This window comes from Xenopus tropicalis, chromosome 1, assembly GCF_000004195.4.
Source record: "Xenopus tropicalis strain Nigerian chromosome 1, UCB_Xtro_10.0, whole genome shotgun sequence".
Classification (NCBI taxonomy): domain Eukaryota; kingdom Metazoa; phylum Chordata; class Amphibia; order Anura; family Pipidae; genus Xenopus; species Xenopus tropicalis.
In genome coordinates this window covers 196,775,742-196,803,229 of record NC_030677.2, presented here as the reverse complement: position 1 = coordinate 196,803,229, position 27,488 = coordinate 196,775,742, and the positions used below count along the sequence as shown (strand labels likewise).

Sequence of the window (27,488 nt, the reverse complement as noted above, 5' to 3'; positions counted from 1 at the left end):
AAAAAGGTGCTTGATGCCAATATTATTAATAGGGAAACAAACATAAAACTATAGGAAGGCCGGCATTTTTCCCCCAGAAAAGTTAGCAGCTCTCCCTGTGGCTACCCGGTATGTGCCCTGCTATATGCAGTATATCCGCTAATAAGCCATGCAAGGTAAATATATACTATTATCCCCCACATGTAATAAAAGGCACTAAGTTTGCCCAGGGGCAGTAACCAATAGCAACCAATAAGATGTTTGCTTTTAAACAGGTGACCAGTAAATTCTACTTGCTGTTTGGTTGCTATGGGTTACTGCTCCTGGGCAAACTTAGCGCCTTTTATTACATAACCCCCTATGTCTGGTTTAAAGGGGAGGTGGTGGTAATTCTGTTGTCATAGTGGGTAATGTTGCACCTGTCTGGTATTTTACCAGCCTAGCCTGTAAACATTAGCCAATGCCAAAAATGCAAACGTTTAAAAATATAGGAGGGCTGGTTTTTTTTCTACCTTTTAAATCCATGTTTATCAATTTCCAGTAATTGATAAGTCTCTGTGTGTAGCTGTAACGAGTCTGTGCATTGGTGGCGCTGCATTTGGTACTTCAGCTGCTTATTGATCCAACTGGGACCTCCATAAGCATCACCAAGATTGCACGGTGCAAAGTTAGTTATTTATGTGTAGATACATGCCCAACATGGCTGTCCAATTTTTAATGCCTGCTGCAGACTACAATGATTTCTGTGCAACAATAGGGTTCGGGTGGGGCCAGCAATGAGACCACTTGGGGGTGCAATGATGACGATTATAGGGTAGGGAAATCGACAGATGGGGTGGGGAATGGGCAGATGGGGTGGGGAATGGGCAGATGGGGTGGGGAATGGGCAGATGGGGTGGGGAATGGGCAGATGAGGTGGGGAAATGGGTGGGTGGAGCCGGAAAATGGGGAGAGTGGAGTGGGCCTGTTCTTATAAGGGTAATTGGGCAGTGGAGCCAGTAAGGAAAAAAGGGATTTATAGGGTATTATAAATTTACTGGCAGGGGGGTGATAAAGATGTAGAGTGGGGAAATGCATGGGTTGAGCAGGGAAATGGGCGAAGTGGAGGTGGGTCTGTTCTTATAAGGGTAATCGGGCAGTTGAGCCGGTAAGGAAAAAAGGGATTTATAGGGTATTACAAATTTACCGGCAGGGAGTGATGAGGACATGGGGTGGGGAAATGGGCAGATGGGGTGGGGAAATGGATGGGTGGAGCAGGGAAATGGGCGGAGTGGAGGTGGACCTGTTCTTATAAGGGTAATTGGGCAGTGGAGACTGTGAGGAAAGAAAGGCATTTATAGAATATTTCAAATTTACCGGGGGGGGTGGGGGGGGGGTTGGTGATGAGCTTATATCACAGACCAACCTCATTTTCTGCTTCATCATTTGGACGACCCCTAAGCTCAGCTTTTCAACAGTTGCTCAGAGCCCACTGAGCATGTGCAGTGTCACTGGCACTTTCCAAGACGGTAACCCTGTGTGACAAGTTTAAAGTCCTAAATCATGGCTGCTATTGAGATGCTGAAACTTTAGGCTGGCGTAATAACTTCTGTATATAAAATGTGGCATTCTTATTCATATTAATTTTTAGGATTTAGTTCTTCCTTAAAGGAGAAGGAAAGGCTAATAAAGAGTTAATCTAAAGCTGCAGGCATACCTTCAGTTCTCTCAATAGTGCCCTTAAGTCTCCCCATACTTCACCTGTTCAGAAGATCAGAAGCCAAACAGGAAAAAAACCGCTGAGCAGTGTAGAGAAGATTCCCATAATGCATCGCTCCTTCCAGACTTGGCCACTTGTTACTGTAGGCGGCGCATGTGCACACAGTAGGAGCGTCCGGTTGCCATGGCGACGCAGCATTGGAGAACTCTGTGACATGCAGGTGGGGGGAGCGGGGGGGGCAGGTGCAGCGGAGAGTTTGTGGCAGGAGCGGGGAGCTTGGGGGGGTTTGTGGCAGGAGTGGGGAGCGGAGGAGGCTTTGTGGCAGGAGCGGGGAGCGGAGGGGGGGCTGGCTTGTGCTTTTCAGCCCATACAGACACGCTGGACAAGATGGCGCCGCCGTTCACTGAAACAAGTATGTAGGTTCTAGTATGTGTATCTCTGTAAATCTTTCTCTGGGCAAGCCAGGAATATAGCGTTTTTACACAGCAATAGTAGTACTATTTAATAGTGTGCTTAATAGGTTTTGACTTTCCTTCTCCTTTAAGTGCATAAACATAACAAGAAATAGGTAGCTTTTTATTATAAGAGAGTTATAGCACCAACTGCAACTGGGCAAATGGTCCTGGTGGCACTTTATACCTGTGGTGCCGGTCCTGTGGGCCTTCAGTTGTTGAACAGCACCAGAAACCTACTAAGAACTAATGTCTAATGTGAATTAACTATACAATAAATTGTATGCAAGTGTTAATACCCTTTGCCCATGGGAGCCAACATGAACGCTGAATGTATGGAAAATAAATCAAGGCCAATATATCCCCTGTGGGCCCTCACTGCCATTTGTGTCACCAAACTTTATATTATTGGAAATCTGGTAACTATTATTATTTTATTTTAGTGAAATCAGAAATTCACAGGTGTCAGGAAGAAGCAAGAAGTCTCACAGGGAGGCTTTAAAAAGAGGCAAAGGCAACGCTGGAGACCAAGGTATTATTCACACAATTTTATTTTCAATGTGTGAAAGATTTGCTAATTTTATGATTTTAAGACCCCCCCCCCCCCCCCCGAAAAAAACATATGGAATTGGACATTACATTTAACACTTATTATTTCTAGATACGTTTGGGAAGAAATGCAACAATGAATGGATATTGTTTATGATGTGGGGGGTTCTGTGACCATATAAAGGCACAAGGGTGCAGGCTAAGTTATACAGGGAACTCTGAGTATCACTCGTGTATTATAAGGGATAATGTACCCCCTACTGTAAATGATAAGGATATTAGAAGTCACTGAGCGGTTCTGTGCCCATATAAAGGCACAAGGCTGCAGGCTGAGTTATACAGGGAACTCTGAGTATCACTTGTGTATTATAAGGGATAATGTACCCCCTACTGTAAATGATAAGGATATTAGAAGTCACTGAGCGGTTCTGTGCCCATATAAAGGCACAAGGCTGCAGGCTAAGTTATACAGGGAACTCTGAGTATCACTCATGTATTATAAGGGATAATGTACCCCCTACTGTAAATGATAAGGATATTAGAAGTCACTGAGGGGTTCTGTGCCCATATAAAGCCACAAGGCTGCAGGCTAAGTTATAAAATGAACTCTGAGTATCACTCATGTATTATAAAGGGATAATGTATCCCCTACTGTAAATGATAAGGATATTAGAAGTCACTGAGTGGTTCTGTGACCATATAAAGGCACAAGGCTACAGGCAGAGTTATACAGGGAACTCTGAGTATCACTCATATTATAAGGGATAACGTACCCCCTACTGTAAATGATAAGGATATTAGAAGTCACTGAGGGGTTCTGTGACCATATAAATCCACAAGGCTGCAGGCTGAGTTATACAGAGAACTCTGAGTATCACTCGTGTATTATAAGGGAAAATGTACCCCCTACTGTAAATGATAAGGATATTAGAAGTCACTGAGGGGTTCTGTGACCATATAAAGGCACAAGGCTACAGGCTGAGTTATACAGGGAACTCTGAGTATCACTTGTGTATTATAAGGGATAATGTACCCCCTACTGTAAATGATAAGGATATTAGAAGTCACTGAGCGGTTCTGTGCCCATATAAAGGCACAAGGCTGCAGGCTAAGTTATACAGGGAACTCTGAGTATCACTCATGTATTATAAGGGATAATGTACCCCCTACTGTAAATGATAAGGATATTAGAAGTCACTGAGGGGTTCTGTGCCCATATAAAGCCACAAGGCTGCAGGCTAAGTTATAAAATGAACTCTGAGTATCACTCATGTATTATAAAGGGATAATGTATCCCCTACTGTAAATGATAAGGATATTAGAAGTCACTGAGTGGTTCTGTGACCATATAAAGGCACAAGGCTACAGGCAGAGTTATACAGGGAACTCTGAGTATCACTCATATTATAAGGGATAACGTACCCCCTACTGTAAATTATAAGGATATTAGAAGTCACTGAGGGGTTCTGTGACCATATAAATCCACAAGGCTGCAGGCTGAGTTATACAGAGAACTCTGAGTATCACTCGTGTATTATAAGGGAAAATGTACCCCCTACTGTAAATGATAAGGATATTAGAAGTCACTGAGGGGTTCTGTGACCATATAAAGGCACAAGGCTGCAGGCTGAGTTATACAGGGAACTCTGAGTATCACTCATGTATTATAAGGGATAATATACCCCCTACTGTAAATGATAAGGATATTAGAAGTCACTGAGGGGTTCTGTGACCATATAAAGGCACAAGGCTACAGGCTGAGTTATACAGGGAACTCTGAGTATCACTCATGTATTATAAGGGATAGTGTACCCCCTACTGTAAATGATAAGGATATTAGCAGTCACTGAGGGGTTCTGTGCCCATATAAAGGCACAAGGCTGCAGGCTGAGTTATACAGGGAACTCTGAGTATCACTTGTGTATTATAAGGGATAATGTATTATAAGGCTGATTTGTGAAGTGGAAAAATAGGAGCAAATTGCACAAAATGGGCAAAATTTCCAATTCTTTTGCACTTTGCATCTACCTTCCATACTTTTCTTTGCTGCAGGTCTCTGCAATCCGTTCTGAAGCAAAAATCCCTGCTTCTTCCCAGCAGGTATAAAGTGTTTTAGATATTTTCAGTATATACATCAGTGTTGTCAAACATATGACCATCTAATTGTTATTATGGTACAACTCCCAGAATCCCTCTGACATTTTAACACCTTTTTGTAGTGATCTGATCAGGGACTGTTATCCAAACTGCCTCCCATTACCTCTGAAATCCCCTTTGAACCCTTATTGCTATACCCCCTGCAGTAGGTCCAAGATCACATGGAAAGTTCAAGGAATTATTCTCAACACATTTTAAATTCTCAGATTAAAGTTCCAATGACCCTATGTGATTACTGTATATACTATATATGTCAATCTTATTGATAGACATGAAGAAGGAAGTTTTTTCCAAGCCCCCTCAAGAAACAAACAGCTGCATTCTCCTATTCCTGACTGAGGAGTGAATATCTACTATAAATGTAATCACTGGGAAAACAAACTTTTGATTCTTTTGTTTAACCCTTTAAGTGCCAAGGGACGTAGATTCTACGTCCCAGGTACCAAGGGACCAAAGTGCCATGGGACGTAGAATCTACGTCCAATGGCACTGTCGGGTTTACAAGCGCTGCGCTCGCTTTTAAAGCAGCGCAGCGCTTGTAAACCCCTCAGATCCCCCTAGGCAACGAGCAATGAAGACATACTTACCGATCCGGGTCCCCCAGCCGCACCGATCGCGTCGCCAGCCAATGACAGCAGTGGACACGCGTTGATGACGTGTCCACTGCTGTCCCTTTAAATAGCGCCGCCTACTGTCGGCTCCCTCACTCCTGCTGCGCACTTGGGACAAGATGGAGCTCCCCTGCTGCCTTCCTGCTGGATTGATCGCCCCTGATCGTCTGCCTGCCTTGGGTAAGCTGAACTACAACTCTCTACCACTGTTTATTTTGCTTATTTCTATCTCAACTGTCTAAAAAAATTTTTTTTTTTTTTTTTTGCATTTTTTCTTCTATCTTTGTCATTATTACACTTTTGTACACATACACACTTATTTACAACTTTCCCAAGCACACACAGACACTTACACACACACTTACACTTACACTTTTTTTTTTTTTTTTTTTTTTTTTTTTTTCTTTCTTTCTTTTCTTTTCTTTCTGTCTTTGCTTTCTTTGGCAGTCTTTTTTTTTACTAAAACTTTATTTCTGATCTTGCTCTATAATTATCTGATTTATTTGGTTGCATTTTAGTGTTTTTTTGGCATTTTCATAATTGATTTCTGTTTTTGAATTATTCTATTGCACTGTAACTTTTTTATTGCTATTTGGTGCTGAATTTGCAGTGACGTTGGTGGATCCAGGGCTCTGACCACCGATTTCATTGCAATTATTGTTCTTCTGTTGGTTTAGGTGGTTTTATTGGATTTTACGGTGTTTTATCTTTGCATTGTTCTTTATTGTGTGTTTAGTGCCCCCAAAAAGGTTGCTTTTGCAGTGACATTGGTGGATCCAGGGCTCTTACCGATTTCATTGCAACTATTGTTCTTTGATTGCTTTTAGTGGTTTTATTCCATTTGATTTCAGTTGTTCTAGAAAGGTCCAGAGGTGCTAAGATTGTTCTGGTAGTTTCTATTGCCAAGGGTTAGGCTGATGCCACACGAGGCGTAGGGCTGATTTTTTCAGCAAGTGGAAAAACGCTTGCCGAAAATTCAGCCCTACGCCTGCTACTTGTTCCTGCACCCGAATGAATGGGATACGCTCGGGTGCAGGCACGTGTAGCCGATATACGCATGAAAACGCGAGACTTTGCATTCTCACGCGTTTTCATGCGTATATCGGCTACATGTGCCTGCACCCGAGCGTATCCCATTCATTCGGGTGCAGGCAAAAAAAAAGGGGTGCATAGAGTGCAGCCCCAATATTATGCATTTTCAGGTTTGGCGGCCATGTACTTATGTGCAACCAGACATAGGTATCGTTTTATTCAGGGGAACTTGCAGATTGATGGTTAGTAAGTTTTTGGTAGTTGCCATGGAGATTTTGGGGAGAAATCTAGGTTTTTTTATCTGGTTTTTCCTTGATTTCTGACCAAAGCGCTGACTTCTGCAAGGGACTGCGGCCACAATTTTCCATGTAGAAAGAGAAGAGTGGCGTCTCTGAATAGCTGAAGGTGTGCACTTTTCGTAAATATATAGATTGTGGGGGTTATCTCACAGGTAGGGGGGGTTAACACTGAAAAACTGCAGGTAGTGCACATAGAGCGCAGCCCCCAAAATTTCAACTGAAATTGCCCTTATGCATTGCCCCTGTTTGGGGGCATTTGGTGGCCACGTCTTTATGTGCACCCATACATATGGGGTATCGTTTTATTCAGGGGAACTTGCAGATTGATGGTTAGTAAGTTTTTGGTAGTTGCCATGGAGATTTTGGGGAGAAATCTAGGTTTGTATCTGGTTTTTCCTTGATTTCTGACCAAAGCGCTGACTTCTGCAAGGGACTGCGGCCACAATTTTCCATGTAGAAAGAGAAGAGTGGCGTCTCTGAATAGCTGAAGGTGTGCACTTTTCGTAAATATATAGATTGTGGGGGTTATCTCACAGGTAGGGGGGGTTAACACTGAAAAACTGCAGGTAGTGCACATAGAGCGCAGCCCCCAAAATTTCAACTGAAATTGCCCTTATGCATTGCCCCTGTTTGGGGGCATTTGGTGGCCACGTCTTTATGTGCACCCATACATATGGGGTATCGTTTTATTCAGGGGAACTTGCAAATTGAGGTTTAGTAAGTTTTTGGTAGTTGCCATGGAGATTTTGGGGAGAAATCTAGGTTTGTATCTGGTTTTTCCTTGATTTCTGACCAAAGCGCTAACTTCTGCAAGGGACTGCGGCCACAATTTTCCATGTAGAAAGAGGAGAGTGGCGTCTTTGAATAGCTGAAGGTGTGCACTTTTCAGAAATATATAGTTTGCGGGGGTTATTTCACAGGTATGGGGGTGTTTAGACTAAATAACTGCAGATAGAGCACAGCCCCCCCTTATGCATTGCCCCTGTTTGGGGGCATTTGGTGGCCACGTCTTTATGTGCACCCATACATATGGGGTATCGTTTTATTCAGGGGAACTTGCAAATTGAGGTTTAGTAAGTTTTTGGTAGTTGCCATGGAGATTTTGGGGAGAAATCTAGGTTTTTATCTGGTTTTTCCTTGATTTCTGACCAAAATCTAGGGTTGTATCTGGTTTTTCCTTGATTTCTGACCAAAGCGCTGACTTCTGCAAGGGACTGCGGCCACAATTTTCCATGTAGAAAGAGAAGAGTGGCGTCTCTGAATAGCTGAAGGTGTGCACTTTTCGTAAATATATAGATTGTGGGGGTTATCTCACAGGTAGGGGGGGTTAACACTGAAAAACTGCAGGTAGTGCACATAGAGCGCAGCCCCCAAAATTTCAACTGAAATTGCCCTTATGCATTGCCCCTGTTTGGGGGCATTTGGTGGCCACGTCTTTATGTGCACCCATACATATGGGGTATCGTTTTATTCAGGGGAACTTGCAGATTGATGGTTAGTAAGTTTTTGGTAGTTGCCATGGAGATTTTGGGGAGAAATCTAGGTTTGTATCTGGTTTTTCCTTGATTTCTGACCAAAGCGCTAACTTCTGCAAGGGACTGCGGCCACAATTTTCCATGTAGAAAGAGGAGAGTGGCGTCTCTGAATAGCTGAAGGTGTGCACTTTTCAGAAATATATAGTTTGCGGGGGTTATTTCACAGGTATGGGGGTGTTTAGACTAAATAACTGCAGATAGAGCACAGCCCCCCCTTATGCATTGCCCCTGTTTGGGGGCATTTGGTGGCCACGTCTTTATGTGCACCCATACATATGGGGTATCGTTTTATTCAGGGGAACTTGCAAATTGAGGTTTAGTAAGTTTTTGGTAGTTGCCATGGAGATTTTGGGGAGAAATCTAGGTTTTTATCTGGTTTTTCCTTGATTTCTGACCAAAATCTAGGGTTGTATCTGGTTTTTCCTTGATTTCTGACCAAAGCGCTGACTTCTGCAAGGGACTGCGGCCACAATTTTCCATGTAGAAAGAGAAGAGTGGTGTCTCTGAATAGCTGAAGGTGTGCACTTTTCGTAAATATATAGATTGTGGGGGTATCTCACAGGTAGGGGGGGTTATCACTGAAAAACTGCAGGTAGTGCACATAGAGCGCAGCCCCCAAAATTTCAACTGAAATTCCCCTTATGCATTGCCCCTGTTTTGGGGCATTTGGTGGCCACGTCTTTATGTGCACCCATACATATGGGGTATCGTTTTATTCAGGGGAACTTGCAGATTGATGGTTAGTAAGTTTTTGGTAGTTGCCATGGAGATTTTGGGGAGAAATCTAGGTTTGTATCTAGTTTTTCCTTGATTTCTGACCAAAGCGCTAACTTCTGCAAGGGACTGCGGCCACAATTTTCCATGTAGAAAGAGAAGAGTGGTGTCTCTGAATAGCTGAAGGTGTGCACTTTTCGTAAATATATAGATTGTGGGGGTTATCTCACAGGTAGGGGGGGTTAACACTGAAAAACTGCAGGTAGTGCACATAGAGCGCAGCCCCCAAAATTTCAACTGAAATTGCTTTTATGCATTGCCCCTGTTTTGGGGCATTTGGTGGCCACGTCTTTATGTGCACCCATACATATGGGGTATCGTTTTATTCAGGGGAACTTGCAAATTGAGGTTTAGTAAGTTTTTGGTAGTTGCCATGGAGATTTTGGGGAGAAATCTAGGTTTTTATCTGGTTTTTCCTTGATTTCTGACCAAAATCTAGGGTTGTATCTGGTTTTTCCTTGATTTCTGACCAAAGCGCTGACTTCTGCAAGGGACTGCGGCCACAATTTTCCATGTAGAAAGAGAAGAGTGGTGTCTCTGAATAGCTGAAGGTGTGCACTTTTCGTAAATATATAGATTGTGGGGGTATCTCACAGGTAGGGGGGGTTATCACTGAAAAACTGCAGGTAGTGCACATAGAGCGCAGCCCCCAAAATTTCAACTGAAATTCCCCTTATGCATTGCCCCTGTTTTGGGGCATTTGGTGGCCACGTCTTTATGTGCACCCATACATATCGGGTATCGTTTTATTCAGGGGAACTTGCAGATTGATGGTTAGTAAGTTTTTGGTAGTTGCCATGGAGATTTTGGGGAGAAATCTAGGTTTGTATCTAGTTTTTCCTTGATTTCTGACCAAAGCGCTAACTTCTGCAAGGGACTGCGGCCACAATTTTCCATGTAGAAAGAGAAGAGTGGTGTCTCTGAATAGCTGAAGGTGTGCACATTTCGTAAATATATAGATTGTGGGGGTTATCTCACAGGTAGGGGGGGTTAACACTGAAAAACTGCAGGTAGTGCACATAGAGCGCAGCCCCCAAAATTTCAACTGAAATTGCCCTTATGCATTGCCCCTGTTTTGGGGCATTTGGTGGCCACGTCTTTATGTGCACCCATACATATGGGGTATCGTTTTATTCAGGGGAACTTGCAGATTGATGGTTAGTAAGTTTTTGGTAGTTGCCATGGAGATTTTGGGGAGAAATCTAGGTTTTTTATCTGGTTTTTCCTTGATTTCTGACCAAAGCGCTGACTTCTGCAAGGGACTGCGGCCACAATTTTCCATGTAGAAAGAGAAGAGTGGTGTCTCTGAATAGCTGAAGGTGTGCACTTTTCAGAAATATATAGTTTGTGGGGGTTATTTCACAGGTAGGGGGGGTTAACACTGAAAAACTGCAGGTAGTGCACATAGAGCGCAGCCCCCAAAATTTCAACTGAAATTGCCCTTATGCATTGCCCCTGTTTGGGGGCATTTGGTGGCCACGTCTTTATGTGCACCCATACATATGGGGTATCGTTTTATTCAGGGGAACTTGCAGATTGATGGTTAGTAAGTTTTTGGTAGTTGCCATGGAGATTTTGGGGAGAAATCTAGGTTTGTATCTGGTTTTTCCTTGATTTCTGACCAAAGCGCTAACTTCTGCAAGGGACTGCGGCCACAATTTTCCATGTAGAAAGAGGAGAGTGGCGTCTCTGAATAGCTGAAGGTGTGCACTTTTCAGAAATATATAGTTTGTGGGGGTTATTTCACAGGTAGGGGGGGTTAACACTGAAAAACTGCAGGAAGTGCACATAGAGCGCAGCCCCCACATTTTTAGCTGTAATTGCCCTTGTGCATTGCCCCTGCTTTGGAGTGTTTGGTGCCCATGTCTTTATGTGCACCCATACATATGGGGCATCATTTTATTCAGGAGAAGTTTGTCTTTCAAATATGCCTTTGCTAGAAAATTTTTATGAGATTTTTTTTTGTCAAATCCACATTTGATCATGCGTCCAAGTTTACGTTTTAGAAAAAAAAAAAAATGTCATAAAAAGTTCCAAATTTCACAATGCACTGACAAAAGGTATTTGGCTTTTGAGTGAAAACTACATTGCACCTAGAAACCTGAAGGTCTGTAGTTTCTAAAGATACCAAACATGAGGGGATATTTTAGATTTACATATAAGTTATGCTGCATTAACTGTTACAAGCGCTTTTCTGCTTTGTTCTGGTGTGATATTGTACTAAGTATTGCCTTAGTTTGGGGGTTACTTCTGGACAGGAACTGTGGGGTACCACCACATATTTGGTATCGTTGGAATTGGGAGTATCAGGGCTTTTACAAACAATAAAAAAAAGTGAGTAAAATTAACTTTTCTATGGAAAAAAACCTCAAAATATACAGAAATTTTTCATAATTTTATTTTTTTTTTACATATTTCACCCAAAATACACATCATATCTCCAGAAAAGTTATAAAATTTGGTATGTATGTCGAAGCCCAATTAGTGACGAAAAAAACGATATATAATTTCCCTAGTTTCGTGGAGGTTTTCCTACCAAAAAACATTGTTAAAGTGAATGAGTACAAAATGCTTAAAAAACGTCTGGCACTGGGGGGAACCGAAATGACGAATTCGGCTGGCACTTAAAGGGTTAAAATGAAAGTATTCATGCTATATCAATAAAAATATATGCAGTTTCCCTGCAGTTTAGTTGATGTTTGCTGTGGGTTGCCCTGGCAACGAGGCCTAGCTAAGCCAGTGGGAGGGCCCAGGCCTGAATACTGTCAGACATTTTGTTGCTGTGAAGGGGAACATTAGATTATAAGAAGGGGCAGGAGATATAGGGAGACATCACAAGGAGTCTGGATTCTCTGTTCCAGTACATTCTGCTGACAGAACAACAGGCCTCTGAGATGAACCGACACCTACGAGAGGGTGAATATTAGCTCTGATACAAACATAAAACTATAGGAAGGCCGGTATTTTTTTCCAGAAAAGTTAGCAGCTCTCCCTGTGGCTATCCGGTATGTGCCCTGCTATATGCAGTATATCCGCTAATAAGCCATGCAAGGTAAATATATACTATTAACCCATAGCAACCAATAAGACTTTTGCTTTTAAACAGGTGACCAGTAAATTCTACTTGTTGTTTGGTTGCTATGGGTTACTGCTCCTGGGCAAAAGTAGCGCCTTTTATTACATAACCCCCTATGTCTGGTTTAAAAGGGAGGTGGTGGTAATTCTGTTGTCATATTGGGTAATGTTGCCACCTGTCTGGTATTTTACCAGCCTAGCCTGTAAACATTAGCCAATGCCAAAAGGGCAAACGTTTAAAAATATAGGAGGGCTGTTTTTTTTTTATTCCTTTTAAATCCTTGTTTATCAATTTCCAGTAATTCATAAGTCTCTGTGTGTAACTGTAACGAGTCTGTGCATTGGTGGCGCTGCATTTGTTACTTCAGCTGCTTATTGATCCAGCTGGGACCTCCATAAGCATCACAAAGATTGCATGGGGCAAAGTTATTTATGTGTAGATACATGCCCAACATGGCTGTCCAATTTTTAATGCCTGCTGCAGACTACAATGATTTCTGTGCAACAATAGGGTTTTATACTGGCCTTCGGGTGGGGGCAGCAATGAGAGCACTTGGGGGTGCAGTGATGACGATAATAGGGTAGGGAAATGGACAGATTGGGCAGGGAAATGGGCTGTAGTGGGGAAATGGGTGGGTGGAGCCGGAAAATGGGCAGAGTGGAGGTGGGCCTATTCTTATAAGGGTAATCAGGCAGTGGAGCCGGTGAGGAAAAAGGGATTGATAGGGTATTACAAATTTACTGGCAGGGGGGTGATAAAGACGTAGAGTGGGGAAATGGATGGGTGGAGCAGGGAAATGGGCAGAATGGAGGTGGGCCTGTTCTTATAAGGGTAATCGGGCAGTGGAGCCGGTAAGGAAAAAAGGGATTTATAGGGCATTACAAATTTAACGGCAGGGGGTGATAAAGACATGGGGTGGGGAAATGGATGGGTGGAGCAGGGAAATAGGCGAAGTGGAGGTGGGCCTGTTCTTATAAGGGTAATCGGGCAGTTGAGCCCATAAGGAAAAAAGGGATTTAGGGTATTACAAATTTAACGGCAGGGGGGTGATAAAGACATGGGGTGGGTTGAGCAGGGAAATGGGCAGAGTGGAGCTGGGTCTGTTCTTATAAGGGTAATCGGGTAGTGGAGCCGATGAGGAAAGAAAGGGATTTATAGGGTATTATAAATTTACCAGGAGAGGAGAGGGGCAATGAGGACATTGAGTGGGGAAATGGGCAGATGGGGCGGCCAGGGTGTAACCCTATATGCACCTTAACTAATTAGCTATTCAGCATGGAGATTATTCCAAAAAGGTGACACTGCAGCCAACATATTGGAAGTGCTGGGAATGGCTGAAACTCCCCGGAGAGACTGCTCCTATTATAGTCCTGCTGCCCCTGTGTAATTACTGTGTGTGAATATGTGGAGATAAGATGTTTCGTATTCATGTTATGGATACGCACTTTTAGCACTCCCAGCATTCCAAGGTGGTGACTGTAGGGTTACAGGGCAAGATGGTGTTGCCTCCCAATAGGCAAGATTTAGGGGCAACACTTCCAAATCAAGGAATATATAAGGGGTGGGGCTAACCAGGAAGTTGATAAGATTTGGGGCTTTTCAGGTTAAAGGAGAACTAAAGCCTAACTAAAGAAGTAGGCCAAGTACCAGCCCAAGGCAACCACTGCCCTTTAGCGGTGAAGATCTGTGCCCCCAAAGATGTCCCTAGTAGCCCCCCATCTTCTTTTCTGCTGATTCCCAGCACATGCTCTGTGTCGCTTAGGGGCGACTCACAATATACTGTATAAAAATGTCACAAAAAGAGGCTGATTAGTAATTAATACAGATAATTATTACTGAGTGGCAGCCCAGAAACCAGTGCAATTAGCATCAGAATGTAATAATCAGCCCTGTAGCATCAGCTTATATTACAGACCAACCTCATTTTCTGCTTGATCATTTGAGATGACCCCAAAGCTCAGCTTTTCAACAGTTGCTCAGAGCCCACTGAGCATGTGCAGTGTCGCAGACACTTTCCAAGACGGTAACCCTCTGTGACAAGTTTAAAGTCCTAAATCATGGCTGCTATTGAGATGCTGAAACTTTAGGCTGGCGTAATAACTTCTGTATATAAAATGTGGCATTTTTAGTCATATTAATTCCTTAAGTGCATAAACATAACAAGAAATAGGTAGCTTTTTATTATAAGAGAGTTATAGCATCAACTGCAACTGGGCAAATGGTCCTGGTGGCACTTTATACCTGTGGTGCCGGTCCTGTGGGCCTTCAGTTGTTGAACAGCGCCAGAAACCTACTAAGAACTAATGTAAATTAACTATACAATAAATTGTATGCAAGTGTTAATACCCTTTGCCCATGGGAGCCGACATGAACGCTGGAAAATAAATCAAGGCCAATATATCCCCTGTGGGTCCTCACTGCCATTTGTCACCAAACTTTATATTATTGAAAATATGGTAATTATTATTATTTTATTTTAGTGAAATCAGAAATTCACAGGTGTCAGGAAGAAGCAAGAAGTCTCACAGGGAGGCTTGAAGAGGCAAAGGCAACGCTGGAGACCAAGGTATTATTCACACAATTTTATTTCCAATGTGTGAAAGATGCACTCAGATTAAACCTTAACTTTTATTCTTGCCATAAAAATGTGTAAAACTATGAGTAAAAGAGGTAGACTTGGTCTTAATCCACCATCAACCACAGGGCAAATTTCACCTTTTATCACACAGCTGTTAACCAAAAACTGTTGCATTTTCTAATTTTATGATTTTCTAAAATATTTTTAGGTACGTTTGGGAAGAAATGCAACAATGAATGGATATTGTTTATGATGTGAGGTGTTCTGTGACCATATAAAGGCACAAGGCTTGAGGCTGAGTTATACAGGGAACTCTGAGTATCACTCATTTATTCTAAGGGATAATGTACCCCCTACTGTAAATGATAAGGATATTAAAAGTCACTGAGGGATTCTGTGACCATATAAAGGCACAAGGCTGCAGGCTGAGTTATACAGGGAACTCTGAGTATCACTCATGTTTTATAAGGAATGATGTACCCCCTACTGTAAATTATAAGGATATTAGAAGTCACTGAGGGATTCTGTGACAATATTAAGGCACAAGGCTGCAGGCTGAGTTATACAGGGATCTCTGAGTATCACTCATGTATTTTAAGGGATAATGTACCCCCCTACTGTAAATTATAAGGATATTAGAAGTCACTGAGGGATTCTGTGACAATATTAAGGCACAAGGCTGCAGGCTGAGTTATACAGGGAACTCTGAGTATTACTCATGTTTTATAAGGGATGATGTACCCCCTACTGTAAATTATAAGGATGTTAGAAGTCACTGAGGGATTCTGTGACAATATAAAGGCACAAGGCTGCAGGCTGAGTTATACAGGGAACTCTGAGTATCACTCATTTATTATAAGGGATAATGTACCCCCTACTGTAAATGATAAGGATATTAGAAGTCACTGAGGGATTCTGTGACAATATAAAGGCACAAGGCTGCAGGCTGAGTTATACAGGGAACTCTGAGTATCACTCATGTTTATAAGGGATGATGTACCCCCTACTGTAAATGATAAGGATATTAGAAGTCAATGAGGGGTTCTGTGACCATATAAACACACAAGGCTGCCACAGCATCTCCAGTTACAGTTCAGCAACAACAGCTTTCTTCCAGACACTTGCAGCAAGGGCTCTGCTGAGATAATACAGAATAAGTAACCAGTTGTGTAACTCAAAAGATGATGGTCCTCTGCCCCCTGCAAAAATCGTCCCTTGTGCTCCCCTGAGGAACCCCAGAGGGACCCTGCCCAGACAGAGGGGAAGGTGAGGGGCACATAGAGAATGGGGAACCCCAGAGGGACCCTGCCCAGACAGAGGGGAAGGTGAGGGGCACATAGAGAATGGGGAACCCCAGAGGGACCCTGCCCAGACAGGGGGTAAGGTGAGGGGCACAGAGAGAATGGGGAACCCCAGAGGGACCCTGCCCAGACAGGGGGTAAGGTGAGGGGCACATAGAGAATGGGGAACCCCAGAGGGACCCTGCCCAGACAGGGGGTAAGGTGAGGGGCACATAGAGAATGGGGAACCCCAGAGGGACCCTGCCCAGACAGAGGGGAAGGTGAGGGGCACATACAAAACGGGGAACCCCAGAGGGACCCTGCCCAGACAGAGGGGAAGGTGAGGGGCACATACAAAACGGGGAACCACAGAGGGACCCTGTCCAGACAGAGGGGAAGGTGAGGGGCACATACAAAACGGGGAACCCCAGAGGGACCCTGCCCAGACAGAGGGGAAGGTGAGGGGCACATACAAAACGGGGAACCCCAGAGGGACCCTGCCCAGACAGAGGGGAAGGTGAGGGGCACATACAAAACGGGGAACCACAGAGGGACCCTGTCCAGACAGAGGGGAAGGTGAGGGGCACATAGAGAATGGGGAACCACAGAGGGACCCTGCCCAGACAGAAAGGACATTGTGTGGGACATGTAATCACAAATATTTTATAAATGGGTGGGGCTTGTGTACTGGCATTTGTATCAAATGGGGTTCATGGCTTTGGGCTAATACACAAAAAAAATTGAATTCTGTCCCTATTACATAATATACAATATATATAAAATAGACCTTTATAAGAGACTCATAGGAGGGTATAAACAGTTAGTAAGTAGGCAACATTAAATTATATTGTCATTACTTTTTTACACTTCCATTTTTAATGTTACTGTTCCTTTAAGCCTGCTCCATCCTTCCTGTTCAACCAAGGCCATTTTTTCTCTATAATGATACCAACTTGCCCTAGTTGCCTGCTCCTGCTCTCATTTTATCTCATTTGCTTTCAGGTTCAGCGACTTGCTGAGAAACAATGCCAGCGACTCCTTTTGAAGAAGCACCAGGATTTTTTAGAATCTCAAAAGGAAGATCTGCTAAAGGAGAAAGAGGAACTTTTAACCATGCGTGTATGTCAAAAGCTTTAGGGGTATTTTACTGCATTGTATCTGGGGGGTTCTTTCACTGTAAAGCCTTTAGGATAGATTTCTATTGTGGTAAAGTGTGGTGAATTTGTATTTAGGAGTTTAGTTTTTAGTATGATGTAGAGAGTAATATTCTGAGACAATTTGCAATTGGTCTTCATTTTTTATTATTTGTAGTTTTTTTTAATAATTTCATTTTTTGTTCAGCAGCTCTCCCATTTGGAGTTTCAGCAGCTATTTGTTTGCTAGGATACAAATTACCTTAACAACCAGGGTGTGGTTTGAATGAAAGACTGATATATGAACAGGAGAGGACCTAAATAGAAAAATAAGTAATGTAAATTAACAATAAACCTGGAGCCTCACAAAGCAATAGTTTTTGGCTGCCAGGGTCAGTGACCCCCATTTAAAAGCTGCAAAGAGTTTGAAGAAGAAGGCAAATAATTTGAACACTATAAATAATAAATAATGAAGACCAATTAAAAAGTTCCTAAGAATTGGCCTTTCTATAACATAATAAAAATTAACTTGCAGGTGAACTACCCCTTCACGGCTGACAAGTAACAGAGATCTGCTGCTCAGAGAACAAGCCAAAGCTGAGATGGAGCAGATAGACATGGAGGCAGCGGCACTAATGAGTGGTAGGTACTACAAATAATATGGGCAACTTGACTGCCAGCCTAGTTGCCACCTTGGGAATGGCTTGTCTTTCTGGGATTTGGATGGGCTGCTGTTTGTCACGGCTACTAAATGCCAGAAAATCCCCTGCCATAGACAATACTGAGAATTGCCTCTACTAAAACTCACATAGAGACAGTTATCAGTAAATGATCAGCATTGTCTGTTTCTTTAGCTGCTACTAGTAGCTCTGTGTCTTCACCATTAGGGTGAAGACACATGGAGCTACTTAGAAGCAGCTACTTGTCGCAGCTACTAAATGCCAGAAAATCCCCTGCCATAGACAATACTGAGAATTGCCTCTGCTAAAACTCACATAGAGACAGTTATCAGTAAATGATCAGCATTGTCTGTTTCTCTAGCTGCTACTAGTAGCTCAGTGTCTTCACCATTAGGGTGAAGACACATGGAGCTACTTAGAAGCAGCTACTTGTCGCAGCTACTAAATGCCAGAAAATCCCCTGCCATAGACAATACTGAGAATTGCCTCTGGTAAAACTCACATAGTGTCAGTTATCAGTAAATGATCAGCATTGTCTATTTCTGTAGCTGCTACTAGTAGCTCTGTGTGTCTTCACTCTTAGTTTCCTCTCAAGGCAAGATCGGGCAGCTTCCGGAAATCGTAGTGACGCTAATGCCATCCCACCGGCAATTTACATTCTCTCCTGTGGGATGGCATTTCGGGGAGAGAAGTCGCCCGCGGCAACGAAGATTTGTCACGGGCGACTAATCTCCCTGTCTGTCACTGCCCTTAGGGTGAAGACACACAGAGCTACTAGTAGCAGCTACTTGTCACAGCTACTAAAATAGACAATGCTGATCATTTACTGGCAAAGTATTTTATGTAGTTTAGTAGCCATGAAAAAGTAGCTGCTACTAGTAGCTCAGTGTGTCTTCACCCTTGTAATGTGGCATGTCCTGTGTGCATTCCTTTGGGTGGTTTGTGATATTTATCTTTCCAAATAGATAATTCTGTTGGCTGCACCTCACCCCCACTTTTGCACGAAATTAAAGTACTTGGCCATCGTGCCAACAGACTGCAAATGCAATTTGGCTACATTGAAAAACCTTGCATACCAAATAGTCGCTTATTTTTATTATTTATTTATTATTTATAAGGAAAACTCGTTCTAATTAAAAACTCGAACATCTCAAATTTTTCAAGTCTACGAGCTCTAAAACATTGAGTTTTAGAACATGACAACCCCCACTGACTTCTATAGAAACTCGCAAGCTTTTTACATGGCACATTTTTATTTTCCAGTTTTCGGATTTTTTGCACTTACCAAACCAAAACATTTGAGTTTTCAAAGCATAACTCAAAATAGATTTTTTTTTTAAGCACGGCCGTGGATAAATCACCCTCTTAGTATTATCTTGTTTTCCAAAATGACCTGAAAAAACCATAAAAGTCACTTGATTTAAATTCACAAACAAATTCTGTTAATTTGGTTTTGCCAGTTTTGTTCCATAATGATGATTTTTTTTTCAGAAATAGAATCCTTGAAACATGAAAGTTTCCATGTAAAGGCTCTACAAGTTCAGAAGAAGACACTCAGCGATAATCTGGCGCAACTACAAAATACTCTGAAAGGTACCCGCTCCTTTCTATAATTGGATCTCTATTGGAAAGTTCAGTAACGTATGTGTTTGTGATCCAATGGGCTTTCTTGCTATGGCTACACTTTCAACCAGATGTTGAAGACAAGCACCATTTTACACCAGTGAGCAAGAGAACATCATATGTAGCCGAACAGATAACTGTGCTTTAAAGGAGAACTAAATTTGATCAAAGTTTATGTTTTGGGGTTCTGTACCAGCACAAGGCACCTACAGTTTTTAGGCAGTGAAGATCTGTGCCCCTGAAGATGCCCCAAGTAGACAAAAGGATCAAGAGAACTTTATTGTCAATACAACAATACATCCATTACAGCATATTGAAATTAGCCCCCATGGGGAATTTTTAATAGAAGACTAAAAAGAAAGAAAGATAGAAAATAACATAGTTTAAGATACACCCTCAGGGTCAGACTAGGGGGCAGCCCTGGTGTGCCCTGTTTGAAAACAGCCATATTAGCTATCCATATTGTACTTTATGTCAGCTGTAAAGACTGGAGGCAGTAGAAGTAGTAGACGGGGCCCTGAATATCAGTGCTTACTCCACACTGAATTGTTTTTCTTTTAACTGCTGTTACTTCTTTATGGGCCATGGCTTTGAACCAATAATGCAGTTACACCTGTACTATAAATCCTACCCTCTTTGGGGAGCTTATAGCTTGGAATAAGGGAATAGGACTGCAGCATACATGGTTGGGCGTAGGGGCAGGGTCAGACTAGACCGGTGGGGCACTGGAAGAAAACCTGGTGGGCTCCTGCTAACCCAGGCCCGCTCCCCTGTTTGGGGGGGGGGCTGGAGATTGTTGCACTGGACTTAAAGATTATACATAAAAAGAACCTATATAAATGGTGCCCAAAAGTGTGAGAGCAGGGGAGATGGAGGAAAAATGGAAGAGTGAACAAGAGTTGAGAAGACGGAAATAGAAATGGGGGGGCAGCAATAGGCCCCCAGGATATCTACGACCAATCGCATGTTACAGCTGATAAAAGATTGCCAATGACATGCCCATAGAACCACTATATCATGTCACAAAAATATCACCTTTATTTAATGTCAATCCAAAGAGCGCTTGGCAGAAAACATACATCCAGCCATTGATTCATAGAAGTAAAAAAGGTTCATGTTGCTTGGAAGCAAATCATTCGTTTAGCCAGGGCTCAGTAAAACACACATTTCACTTTGATTGATGATATTTATTTGCCTGACCTTCTCTGACAGCCATAGAAAGGCAACCGTCACTCACAATTAGCCGTGCCGCTGTACCAGGGATTGCAGTACAATATTGGCACAGAAGGTGCACCATCTCTCCTGTAGCGCCGCAGAGGGGCAATTAGTGTTATATATGCCCCCTGTACTTTGGGGATGCAGTGCCTTAACCACTTGTCTGCCGTACACCAGTGTCCCATAGCACATTGTAGTTACTTTGTTAAATTTTTCTTCCATACTCTTGAGTGACCCCTGGGCCATATCTATTAGGGTGCATGTATAGTACAGAAGTCTTGTTAGAAGTTCCATACCACACATTCACTTGTCCAGGCCTGACTGGGGATACCAGGAAGACTGGAAGAAGCTGGTTGCTGAGCAAAAAGTACCAGTATCAATTTGCCCGCCCCCCCCCACCAGGGACTTATGGCAAATCCTGTTTGGCTCCTGAGGGGAACAGTAACCACATAGTTACATAGTTAGTTACATAGTTACATAGGGTAAACCCAGCACACCTAACGCACACCTACCAATCTATACACTCACATACATAAACTATATATACAACCACTAGTACTAACTGTAGATATTAGTATCACAATAGCCTTGGATATTCTGATTGATCAAGAACTCAACCAGGCCCCTCTTAAAGGCATTAACAGAATCTGCCATTACCACATCACTAGGAAGGGCATTCCACAACCTCACTGCCCTCACCGTGAAAAACCCCCTACGCTGCTTCAAATGGAAGTTCCATTCCTCTAATCTAAAGGGGTGACCTCTGGTGCGTTGATTGTTTTTATGGGAAAAAAGAACATCCCCCAACTGCCTATAATCCCCTCTAATGTACTTGTACAGAGTAATCATGTCCCCTCGCAAGCGCCTCTTTTCCAGAGAAAACAACCTCAACCTCGACAGTCTCACCTCATAGCTTAAATCTTCCATCCCCTTTACCAGTTTAGTTGCACGTCTCTGCACTCTCTCCAGCTCATTAATATCCTTCTTAAGGACTGGAGCCCAAAACTGCACTGCATACTCAAGGTGAGGCCTTACCAGGGACCTATAAAGAGGCAAAATTATGTTCTCATCCCTTGAGTCAATGCCCTTTTTTATACAAGACAGCACTTTATTTGCTTTAGTAGCCACAGAATGACACTGCCTGGAATTAGACAACTTGTGATCTACAAAAACCCCTAGATCCTTCTCCATTAAGGATACCCCCAACACACTACCATTCAGTAGATAGTTTGCGTTTGTATTATTTCTACCAAAGTGCATAACTTTGCACTTATCAACATTGAACCTCATTTTCCAGTTTGCTGCCCAGTTATCTAATTTTGTCAAATCGCTCTGCAAAGCGGCAGCATCCTGCATGGAACTTATAGTTTTGCACAATTTTGTGTCATCAGCAAAAATAGAAACAGTACTGTCTATGCCCACCTCCAGGTCATTAATAAACAAGTTAAAAAGCAAAGGACCAAGGACTGACCCCTGCGGTACTCCACTAACCACACTGGTCCAATTAGAAAATGTTCCATTTACAACCACTCTTTGTAATCTATCCTTCAGCCAGTTCTCTATCCAATTACAGTGGCTAACCACTGCAGCCTCTGTGTATTCTTAGTGTCCTATTTAGTGTTAGTATTTGTTTGTTAAGGTGAGGACTAGTGAGTTTAGAGTAGTAAGCAGTGCTGTACCCAATAGGATTTAGTTAGTGCCCTTCTGGGTCAGGAAGACATTTGATCTGCACCATACTAATTAATCTACTGGGAGATTATATTCATTTGTTAAAATAATTCTCATTATTACACCCTCTGGTTCCTGACAGGAGCACCTAGTTCCAAACTGCCCTATCCCAAAATGGAAATGTAGCCCATTCAAACAATAGCCAGACATTTTAAGGGTTAAAAATCCATAGTTACGCTCCCCTATGTACTGTACAGCTGCATCACAGCCTGTCTGAACTGAAAAATATTTCTCTGGTGTGATGAAATGAAACAACACTAGAGCTAGAGGAATACAATATGGCAAGATAGAGGCGGGTAAGATGGTGACAAAGAGGCAAGCTGGAGGCAGCAGGATAATTAAGTGACCACAGGGCAAGGTGGGCACAGTATGGCTATGTGACAGAAGTGCAAATAAGTTTAGATGTTGAGAAAAAGGCAAGATGGAAACAGTATGGCAAGATGGAAACAGTAGGACAAGATGGGGACAGTAGGACAAGATGGAGACAGTAGGGGCAAGATGGAGACAGTAAGGGCAAGATGGGGACAGTAGGACAAGATGTAGACAGTAGGGGCAAGATGGAAACAGTATGGCAAGATGGAAACAGTAGGACAAGATGGGGACAGTAGGACAAGATGGAGACAGTAGGGGCAAGATGGAGACAGTAGGGGCAAGATGGGGACAGTAGGACAATATGGAGACAGTAGGGGCAAGATGGAGACAGTAGGAGCAAGATGGAAACAGTAGGACAAGATGGGGACAGTAGGACAAGATGGAGACAGTAGGGGCAAGATGGAGACAGTAGGACAAGATGGAGACAGAAGGGCAAGATGGAGACAGTAGGGCAATATGGAAACAGTAGGACAAGATGGGGACAGTAGGACAAGATGGAGACAGTAGGGGCAAGATGGAGACAGTAGGACAAGATGGAGACAGAAGGGCAAGATGGAGACAGTAGGACAATATGGAAACAGTAGGACAAGATGGAGACAGTAGGACAAGATGGAGACAGTAGGACAAGATGGAAACAGTAGGACAAGATGGAAACAGTAGGGCAAGATGGAGACAGTAGGGCAAGATGAAGACAGTAGGACAAGATGGAGACAGTAGGACAAGATGGAGACAGTAGGACAAGATGGAAACAGTAGGGCAAGATGGAGACAGTAGGACAAGATGGAGACAGTAGGGGCAAGATGGAGACAGTAGGACAAGATGGAAACTGTAGGGCAAGATGGAGACAGTAGGACAAGATGGAGACAGTTGGGGCAAGATGGAGACAGTAAGGCAAGATGGAGACAGTAGGGGCAAGATGGAGACAGTAGGGCAAGATGAAGACAGTAGGGCAAGATGGAAACAGTAGGGTCAAATGGAGACAGTAGGGCAAGATGGAGACAGTAGGGGCAAGATGGAGACAGTAGGGGCAAGATGGAAACAGTAGAGTCAGATGGAGACATTAGGGCAAGATGGAAACAGTGGAGCAAGATGGAGACAGTAGGGCAAGATGGAGACAGTAGGGCAAGATGGAAACAGTAGAGCAATATGGAGACAGTAGGGCAAGATGGAAACAGTAGGGTCAGATGGAGACATTAGGGCAAGATGGAAACAGTGGAGCAAGATGGAGACAGTAGGGCAAGATGGAGACAGTAGGGCAAGGTGGAAACAGTAGGGTCAGATGGAGACATTAGGGCAAGATGGAAACAGTAGAGCAATATGGAGACAGTAGGGCAAGATGAAGACAGTAGGGCAAGATGGAGACAGTAGGGCAAGATGGGGACAGGCTGCAGGCTGAGTTATACAGGGAACTCTGAGCATAACTCATGTATTATAAGGGATAATGTACCCCCTACTGTAAATGATAAGGATATTAGCAGTCACTGAGGGGTTCTGTGCCCATATAAAGGCACAAGGCTGCAGGCTGAGTTATACAGGGAACTCTGAGTATCACTATGTATTATAAGGGATGATGTACCCCCTACTGTAAATGATAAGGATATTAGCAGTCACTGAGGGGTTCTGTGCCCATATAGAAGCCCATTGACTGCAGGGCTTATTATTATTATTCAAACTCCAGCCCTGATTTCGCTGATCTTGTCCCCAAAATCCTTTGCACAAATCAGTATCAAGCAGCATTTTTATTTTCTGTAGCATATTCTGCTAATCTCCAACAGCTCATTCATTCCCTCGCTCCTTTTCTGCTCAGTGAAATGAATTATTTATAATTGGGCTTTGGGTTTTATGATTCTTTGCTTTATGACTTCCATTCAGCACAAACACTCCCTTCCCTCCCTATTAGTGCCCAGCCTGTTGTGTCCATTAATAGTCTGTTGGAATAATGGCTTTAATGTGTCACTAAGTAGCCCTGGTTCCTATGTATTCTGCCCCCTTCACTGCATGGGGGGGGCTGTTACTTTCATTTATACCCTCCCCCCTGCACGGAAGTGGCACTTAATTGTCATCTTGTATCCCCTAAAATGCTTCCAACCTTAACCTATATTTATTTAAAGGGACACCATCATGATATTTATGGGGGACTTTGTATATCTAGCTAATAATTCCCTCTGCCATTTAACCTTTTGTTCTCAGACCAACAAATGTATTTGTAGCTGTAATATTGGTGTGTAGGCTCCATCTCTGTGCATTGTGCCTTAGTCTGAGCTTTCAGCCAGCGCTACACATTAGAACTGCTTTCAGCTAACCTATTGTTTCTCCTACTCCCATGTAACTGGAGGAGTCCCAAGCCGGACTTGGATTTCTTACTATTGAGTGCTATGCTGATACCTACTGGGAGCTGTTATCTTGCTCCCTTCCCATTGTTCTGCTGATCAGCTGCTGGGGGTGAGGGGGGGGGATATCACTCCAACTTGCAGCGCAGCAGTAAAGTGTGCCTGAGTCTGAGCTTTCAGAAGGAGCCAGGGCTACACATTAGAACTGCTTTCAGCTAACCTATTGTTTCGCCTACTCCCATGTAACTGGAGGAGTCCCAAGCCGGACTTCCACTTAGCGAAGGCCCATTCTGGGTGAGAGAGTCCAGTGTAACCCATGTTCTACTGGTACTAATCCGGGACGGCAGTTATTGAGCTGAAAACGAGGTTACAATGCATTATAAATCCCACAGTCCCTGACAGCAATGCACACAATGTGCTTATTATCTTATAATGCCGCTAATTACAACATTATAAAAGTTACAAAATATATGTTCCTTTTAAAATAACTCTGGCTTTGTGCCGATGCTGAAGCTATTACAATTGCTGCAATAATCCTCTACTGCCATCTAGTGGTACCGAATGAGAATACATTGAATACTGACCGGGTTGGCTGGGCTGGGAACAGTTAATTTATTGTTAAAACTTGACAAATTCGAGTTTAAATGGAAGTTCATTTCCATAAATCGTCTTTATTTTTCCCAAACGGGAATTGCTCCAGCAGCCATTTAAGGAGCATTGGGGCTCATTCTTGGAAAAAAATAATGGGGTTGATTCACTAAAGTGCGATAAATTTTATCGCACGTTTTTTTTCGTTAAAAAAGACGCGACAATTAGCGCGCGAGTCACTACAGTATTATTGCATGCGTTAATTTGCGCGTAAATTAGCGCAAGTATGCTTATAGTGAATTGTGCGTTAAGTCGCGAAAATTTAGATGCCATAAAATTTTTACCGCACGCTATAAATAGCGCACGTTTTAACGCACTTTAGTGAATCAGCCCTAATGTGTTTAAGTTTCACTTGAAACTGGGTGAAATAGAAACAATGAAGTGATTAACTTCCCCATTAAACCGGGTGAAATAGAAACCAATGAAGTAATTACTACAATTCTAAGGCTCCATAGGACTCGGCAGTCGACAGATCAAACCTGCCGAATTTTTTTTTTTTTATTACAAAAAAAGTTAACTAAATGTTAACCTGCCTGGTTGATATCTGGCCAATTGTAGGGCAGATGTTGGTTGGGTAGGCCTGTTGGGGGAGCCCATACACAGGCAGATAAGCTGCCAAATTGCTCTTAAATCTACCCCTGTATGGCCGCCTTAATTTGTCTGACGGAACAACTGTGCCAAGGGCAGAATGCCACTAAATAGGGGGCAATTCCATGTAAATAACTATCACTAAACAACCTGAGCAGATAAGGAAAGTGAATGGGCATTGGCCAGATATCTGTCAGACGGTTTAGGGCTCCATTGTCCATTCATATCCCCCTACTGTCTCCATCTGACCCTGCTATTTCCATCTTGCCCCTGCTGTCTCCCTCTTGCCCTACTGTCTCCATCTTGCCCTACTGTCTCCATCTTTCCCTACTGTCTCCATCTTGTTCTACTGTCTCCATCTTGCCCTACTGTCTCCATCTTGTTCTACTGTCTCCATCTTGCCCTACTGTCTCCATCTTGTTCTACTGTCTCCAACTTGCCCTACTGTCTCCATCTTGTTCTACTGTCTCCATCTTGCCCTACTGTCTCCATCTTGTTCTACTGTCTCCATCTTGCCCTACTGTCTCCATCTTGTTCTACTGTCTCCATCTTGCCCTACTGTCTCCATCTTGTTCTACTGTCTCCAACTTGCCCAGCTATTCCCTTCTTGCCCTACAGTCGCCATCTTGCCCTACTGTCTCCATGTGACCCAATTGTCACCACCGTTTCCTACAGTCACCATCTTTTCTTACTTTCCCCAACTCGTATCATTTTTACCTACAATTACCACCTTCCCTTACTGCCCCCCCCCTTGCCTACTGTTCCCTGGGCCTGCTGTGGTTACATTTATGAAAGGCAAAAGATTGAAGCATTTGGTAACTCCTCATATTTTGGGATGTTATGGAAAAGTAATCCACAAGCCGTGGATATTATGGTTGGACCATAAGCACCATATTTATTGCAGAATGTAGCGTGTCTGTATCATAGGAATATCTCACAGGCTTAATATCATGTTTTTGTTTCCCTGTTACAGAAGAAACAGAACAACGGGCAGAAGACTGGGCAGGTTCTACACAGGGCAAGGAGACTCTGGAATAATCTCTGTGATGGGGAAGGCCAGGCAGGGATCTGGTCTGGGTCAGTGGGGCCCACGAGGGATGGGACCCCCCAACCCAGTCCCACCCTGCATGGCTGTACTTGCTCTATTCAT

The 27,488-nt window shown here is 43.1% G+C and overlaps 1 protein-coding gene across 1 annotated transcript; it reads left to right on the top strand.

Annotated features, from left to right (window-relative positions):
• The first annotated feature begins 1,050 nt into the window (after positions 1-1,050).
• LOC116412442 (coiled-coil domain-containing protein 172-like) lies at positions 1,051-27,488 on the top strand. The gene is made up of 7 exons (XM_031906678.1): positions 1,051-1,086; positions 11,913-12,003; positions 14,644-14,729; positions 17,024-17,140; positions 17,690-17,796; positions 19,326-19,427; positions 27,312-27,488. Exons 1-5 carry the CDS (start codon positions 1,051-1,053, stop codon positions 17,717-17,719), a joined length of 360 nt encoding a protein of 119 aa, XP_031762538.1. The 3' UTR covers positions 17,720-17,796; positions 19,326-19,427; positions 27,312-27,488.

Coding starts and splice junctions, on each gene's coding strand:
- LOC116412442 (XM_031906678.1), top strand. CDS start 1,051: ATGCATGGGTTGAGCAGGGAAATGGGCGAAGTGGAG. Junction 12,004..14,643: donor GAACCGACACCTACGAGAGG/GTGAATATTAGC, acceptor ATTTTATTTTAG/TGAAATCAGAAATTCACAGG. Junction 17,141..17,689: donor AGGAACTTTTAACCATGCGT/GTATGTCAAAAG, acceptor ATTAACTTGCAG/GTGAACTACCCCTTCACGGC.